Below are 6,415 nucleotides of genomic sequence, written 5' to 3' on the forward strand. Positions count from 1 at the left end.
TACAGAAACAAGCCTAAAAATCAAAACATCTACAATAGTGATAGTAATATTAATGATAAAATAATAGTGAGTGTAAAGTAGCCTACAAATTCTTTTGTGGGGGCGGTGAGGGACCTGGATAAAGGCTGGGATGCGCTGAGCCAAAAAAGGTTGAGAAACACTGATCTAAAGGGTTTTACATGATGTTGTTCACCCACCTTTGCAGCTACCAGAGCTTTAAATCTTTTGGGAATGCTTTCAACAAGGTTTTTGAGAGTGTCTGTTGACGTTTTTGACCATTACTAAAAATGCATTTCTGTGATCAATAACTTCATTTAGCACACAGATGTGTAAAAGCTATTCTCACACTTTCTTTCAGAAGAACAGATTGTTCATAAAAATATGATGAGAACAAATTTGTGCTTATGTCATCTGAAGGCCTACTCTTATGATCCTGCTGCACATAAACTACACTTCACTTACTGGGTTTAAACAGATTACTAAGAGACACTGGAGTTTTTGGTAGGAAACACTTGTTTCTTGTTAAAGATCTTTCAGTGCATGAATAAAACTTCTTGTGTCAAACTCTATCCAGTATCTCCATGTCCTGACCCAGCTATTCTGCAACACATATTATGGGAATGTTTTGGTTTAGGTGACTTTCATAACTGCTTACTGTGTTTTTATAGTCAAATCATGTAGAACTGTGACAACAATCATGTTGATAGCAGGAATATTGCTGGACATTATGCAAAGTTCCTCTTTGAAAGCCATGTTTCATATCTCTCTGAGTCATCATGGACAAATGTTCCTCTGTATTCCTCTCTTATGGAAATAACAACAAAGGCACCCTTAAGTTTTTGTAAATAGTTTGTTTCTGTTTGGAGAAAGTTTTGTTTTTTACACATTTTTCTTCCCACTGTGTTTTTTTTTTTTCTCTCCCTCTCTCTTTCTCTCTTTACAGGCGTGTCGCTGGCAAAATAAAGCTGCCGTTGCAGATTTCTGACAAGTTTCAACCAGAGCGATCTCACTGAAAGCTTGCCTCCAGCTCACAAGCTGCTGAAGCGCCACCAGAAGTTAATTTGACGTTCAAAAAAAAGACAAACTCGACCTGAAGTGGGACAGAGAAACAGAATATACTGAAGGGAAAGTGTTACGGCCGGGCGGAGGATGAAAATAGCTACTTGAAACCTGAGACTACATCGCAGAACATTTGATTTGCTGGACTGTGTTTACATCGTCTGGTCTAGAAACAACAGCAGGACTTAATGTTCCTTCCAGCACACCGTGTGTCACCGAAGCTTTCAGGGGGATAACCCTTTCCACGCCAGGATCACAATATGAAGAGGGTTCCTACAGGTTTTAGTAACTTACATTTAAAACTAAAAATGCATTGCCATTACAATTTTATCATGATTTATATTGACCAAACAAGTAAAAAGTGAACTCAACTAGCATTTTTTTCAGCTAAAACTGAAGATTAAACCATTTTTCAACTCATTTGAAATGAGACTCCATGTTTTCTGATGTTTCACATAAGTTAGCATGAACAAAATTATATCTGTTTGCTAAAAGCTTGAAAAGACAAGAGATCCTTTTTAATGATTTTCTTAACATTTAAAAGTTGATTAGAGTGTCTTTCTTAACCAACGCGGGCTGAGAAGCCATTCAGAAAGAAAAAAGCCATCAGATGAAACCAGATTACAGTTACAATTTGCATGTATGATCAGTAACAAAACACATTCTGAGACGTCAAGAAATTGAACTTGAAGTTTACGTCCATAATGACCGTTGTTACAACTGGGTAAAACAAAGGGGGACAGTTTCAAGCCTGAGTATGGAAGTGGATGCGTCATGCTGTGGGATAGACTGTTTCGCTGGTTCGAAAGAAAATTACCCCAGGCACTACAAATTTAGTTGCAGTGCAGCTTAAGGACATAAAAAACCCTTGATGTGTGAGCAGAGCTGAGAAGCTGAGCACCAGAGAGGCAGCTTGGAAACCAGACTTGGTTACAGCAGTTCTGTCAGGAGAAATAGGCTAAAAAGTCCTAAAATAAAGTTTATGAATGGATAATAAACATTTGACTTAACTTATAGAGCTTAAAAGACAGTTCTACCAAATGCATGTAAACTTCTGAATTGTGAAGAAAGTAATGACGGTATCTTTTTATGTTAATACAGGAATTTCACAAATAAAAATACTTTTGGTAATCCCAACTGATCTAAAAACTTGAAGTTTATTCTGACATGATGTCAAACATTAGGTTAGAAACAGTTCTGTCCTTTTATATTTGTGAAGAAACACACTTGTTATAACTTAAACAAATTTAAGCTCATTTAATTAACCTACGACTTGATTTTAAATCCCAAAACAGCCAACAATAAGCCAGCTACAGGAAGAGAATCATTTTGTTTAATTGAAGGGAGAATGTGGCGTTTCCTGGGCTTTATCTTGTACTTATTTAGAAACGGATATCTGAATTATGACACATACACACAGCAGCCACAGATGCTATCAACACACTTAAAACAAGCAGAAAAATGTAATGTATAAAGTATATTTGATGGATACATTTAAGACTTTTTGTAGCTGAAAATTTGATAATCCATTGTAAGATTTTGAAGCCCTGCAAAACTCTGATTTAGCAGTTCAACCAAACGAGAAACCTGAAGATCCAACTGTGTTTGTAGCAAAGCATTGAGCCTCCATGCATGTTTTTAAACTCGTGTCTTCTCAGACGAGGTTCACGTTGCCGAGCGTAATGACATAACAGCCCATTAATCTACTGCAAACAAACACTCATCTGTGGTGCAATACAAAACAGGAAGCCAGCAGCTTTAAATTAGCCGGAGCAACAAATGATTCAGTAAGAGTTCAAAACATTAAATAATTATTAGAACAAGAGTTAGTCCTCATGACATCAGTGAACTTTTCAAACAAAAAGTTCAGTTTGGTGTCACAATGTTTTTTACCCACTTGATAAAATCTGGGATCATCTCTGGCAAACACGGCACTTTTGTTCAAAAGAATTTCTTGGACAAAGTTTATTGAACCCGATCAGAAAAACAAACAATCTAGACCGTCACATTACACAAGACGTTGACCATTTTTGGATAATCAAACATTAAAAACATGAGATTAGGCTGTCAGCAGACTCTACTCACTCACAGACGAGCAGTAATGTTTATATTATGTTCCCTAGGCAACCAGAAAGCATCCCGCAGTACCATTCCACCTTAATGTGAGGGTGTGTCTAGACTGTGGAGTGAGTCATCAACTTGTTCCACAACCACAAACTGATGTGGCGACCAGAGAAAAAACGTTCCCTGAAGTCACTGGCATGTGCAAAAAGTACAGAAAGCATCTCGCTTGGGTCACCTATTTAACAAAATAAGTACTTTTAACTGTTTTATGGGGTAATAAAAACTGTACTCACTCTGCTGAATGGACTTGACACCCCTCAACATGGTCGCTGCAAACACAAAGAAGCATCCGGTCTGATCGAACTGGACTTCTCCCATGATGCTGAAGGACGCTCCCAGGCAGATGGGCATCATGGCCGTGTATTTGATGATGTGGTGCTGCTTACCCAGGATCAGAGAGGAGATGGCCAGAGTAAAGAGCGGCGTCGTAGTGTAGATCATTTGTGCAAACGACAGCTGTACATAGTTCAGACCGATGTTTCCAAAGGCGATGCTGGCACAGAAAGTCAGACTCAACAGGAACACTTTACACTTAGCGTTCGGAGTCAGGTCCTGCTCGGCGGCACCTCTATGTCGGATCATCCGCAGCTTGATCAGCCCGTAGTCCACCACAATGGCAGTCAGCATGTGCAGCGCTGACAGCAGCAGAGGGTACCTGAAGTTGTAAACTGCGAAAATCCATTTGTTGAGGCTGGAGATGGTGGTGCCGGTCACCAGCCAAACGATGACGGCTGAGAGCAGATGGAGCATCTCTGCAAGCGGCCTCCTCCGGCTTCTGGCTCGCAGAGTTGCCTCGCATTTTGAGAAGCCATCGGGGCTGATCATGTTCGTAGCATGGCCCTCTCTGTAAGGCAAGCACATGTTGAGTTTGTTCTTCTCATCTCCAAAAAAAAAGAAAAAGAAAAAAAGAAATGAAGCTGTCAAGCTGCAGATTCTAAAAATAAAAATATATTTTCTCTGAGACGCAGCTGTTTTCCCAACAGTGGTTAACCAGTCTGTGTTGTCTGTGAGAGAAGTGTTTTCAAGCAACGCCTAAAAACACGTGTTCCTGTTTTGCATGACAGCCGGGTTGTGTAACTCACTCTGAGTTTGTAAGATGACATATGCTTCAGTGGGAAAACAGAGAAGGGGAAGGAGGAGGAGACTGAACTGTTTAGGGAGGGCTGGAAAACAGTATGTACTATGGCAAGTAGGTTTGTCATATAAAGAGTGAGTCAATCAAAATCTTCACAGTAGATATTCTAAATTCAATACTCCAAATTAAAAATGAAACTTTCAGAAAATAAAAAAAAAGTGTGTTTTATTTACGTGCCTTAAAGAACTACTTCCCCCCCCCATTCTTCGTTGCAGAATTGATCTAATTCTGGCCTGTTGAGCATGAATTGTTGCTCATAATTACTAAAAGTTAAATAAGAGATTGTTTTAGTGCTTTCTTTTCCATCTGAAACACACTAAAAGTGGTCCACCTTAGAAACTACAATACAAAGTCTCTTCAAACAAAAACAAAATCAAATTAAGGTTTTACAAATCACAAACGTGGGCTTACCTGGAGGTTTGAACAATGCAAGTGTCGTAGTTTTTGAACTTGAGCGGATTAAAGACCATAGCTATTGACAAATTAAGTGGAATAGCCATTTTGCCATTTCCCAAATCGGAAGCTAATTTCAGCTCGATTAAATTTGATATTAGCCTGCCATAAATCTACCGTCTCCAGTAGGGAGACTCGGCGGACCCGTTATTGTCTTGTCATGCCGTTATGAAGCCACAGGCACAAACAGAGCATGATGCACTAAAGATAGTGCTGTAAACATAGACAATTTATACATTTACTGACGGAACTGTTTTGAAAATCGCGACTTTGCTTATAACCATAAGCTTGAAAATAGTGAGGAGTTATATTTTTAGCTGCCCATTGCCTTTAAAAGGTAACTTACCTCAGTGTCTGGTTCTGTTTCTCTCAACCAGATGATGTACAGGAGCTCGCTTGTTACTCCTGTCAGTGCAGCTAAAGTTATGCTTTAATTCACGCCTCTATGTGGCGACGGTTTCCAGTCACAACCGTTGCAGTAAAATGTCCTACTTAGTCATAAGTCAACAAAGCAGTGATGCTAACATGCTAGTTAACAGAATTGAGCAGTATTATGTAACTTGACAGGTACAAACGTTTTGCGCCAATGTTAAGCTAGTAACCTGCCCCTATGTTAGCTAACAGCAGGTTGGTCGCTTCAAAACATTTAGCCGTTTCTTCTGCTTCACTTCCCGCGATGTTAGCGCCCACTGGTCTCGCGTGAATATAAAAGCATTTTATCAACACATTTTGTCACAATAAAATAGTCTGTGCTTTTTACCTTGCTCCTGGAGCACCGTCAGCATCTCCAAAGCTCCGCCAGTCGGAAACAGCACTATCAGCCAACAGCCACCAGGGGGACACAGTTCAGCTTCACTGAACGGTTTGTTTAAAGGGGAATGCCACTTTTTAAAAAGTGATGTAAAGCGCTGGAAACTCAAAATAGTATGAACAGATACTGTGCCCAGAAGTGAGTATATTGCACTCCAGTAAGAGCAGCCCTACTTCAATATATTTTTACTCAAATGAAAGAGAAAAGTATCCAATAAATTACTGAAGTAAAAAAAAAAAAAAAAAGTATTTTGGTTAAAGGGTACTCGAGTACTGAGTTAATCAGCATGTTTTATTTAATATTTCGGTGATTCTTGAGAATAGGGACAAAATGGGTTTTAATTTTCCCATAATTTATTTATTTTTGTTATTTCTCAACTTTATGTATGCAAATATGACAAATGTTTTGGAAATGTAAAGATGCTAAGGTGCAGGCTCCCAGTTGCAACATTTATTTTAAATAACATTTTTAATCAACCTGACCTAGAACGCTGTCATCACCATCTGACAAAAATAAAAAATAATTTTTAATGATCCTATTAGTAATATTTTTTCTCATTTTACAGACAAATGCTTCAAGAAACAAAATAAATATTTAAAACAAAAAACAACAAAAAGTCCATCTGACGGACTTGACACAGAACTGAAGGTGGTGACACTAGTAAAATGAAAAACTTCATACATGTGAAGTAATGCAATTTATGTAAAATACATTAAAATGAATTAATTGCACATTTAAGTGAGATTTGACAATTTCACTGAAAGAGTCAGAAAAACTCTGATGGAGTTGACATCTGACGGAGTTGACAAAAAGCCAAACTACCTCAATTTATG

The 6,415-nt window shown here is 38.5% G+C and overlaps 1 protein-coding gene across 3 annotated transcripts in view; it reads right to left on the reverse strand.

Moving 5' to 3' along the window:
- The window catches only part of slc35e4 (solute carrier family 35 member E4), a 9,780-nt gene extending 4,142 nt beyond the window's left edge, over window positions 1-5,638 (reverse strand). The window contains exons 1-2 of one of the 3 annotated variants that reach the window (XM_008424114.2): window positions 5,532-5,638; window positions 3,417-4,027 (exon numbers count right to left, since the gene is read on the reverse strand). In XM_008424114.2, coding sequence (XP_008422336.1) covers window positions 3,417-4,008 — 592 coding nt within the window. In that variant the 5' untranslated portion in view covers window positions 4,009-4,027; window positions 5,532-5,638. Of the gene's footprint in view, window positions 1-3,416; window positions 4,260-5,117; window positions 5,444-5,531 lie in introns of those variants that run through there. The other 2 variants (XM_008424113.2, XM_008424112.2) reach the window with 2 other exon arrangements.
- Between the last annotated feature and the right edge of the window lie 777 nt (window positions 5,639-6,415).

Source organism: Poecilia reticulata, linkage group LG12 (assembly GCF_000633615.1).
Source record: "Poecilia reticulata strain Guanapo linkage group LG12, Guppy_female_1.0+MT, whole genome shotgun sequence".
NCBI lineage: Eukaryota > Metazoa > Chordata > Actinopteri > Cyprinodontiformes > Poeciliidae > Poecilia > Poecilia reticulata.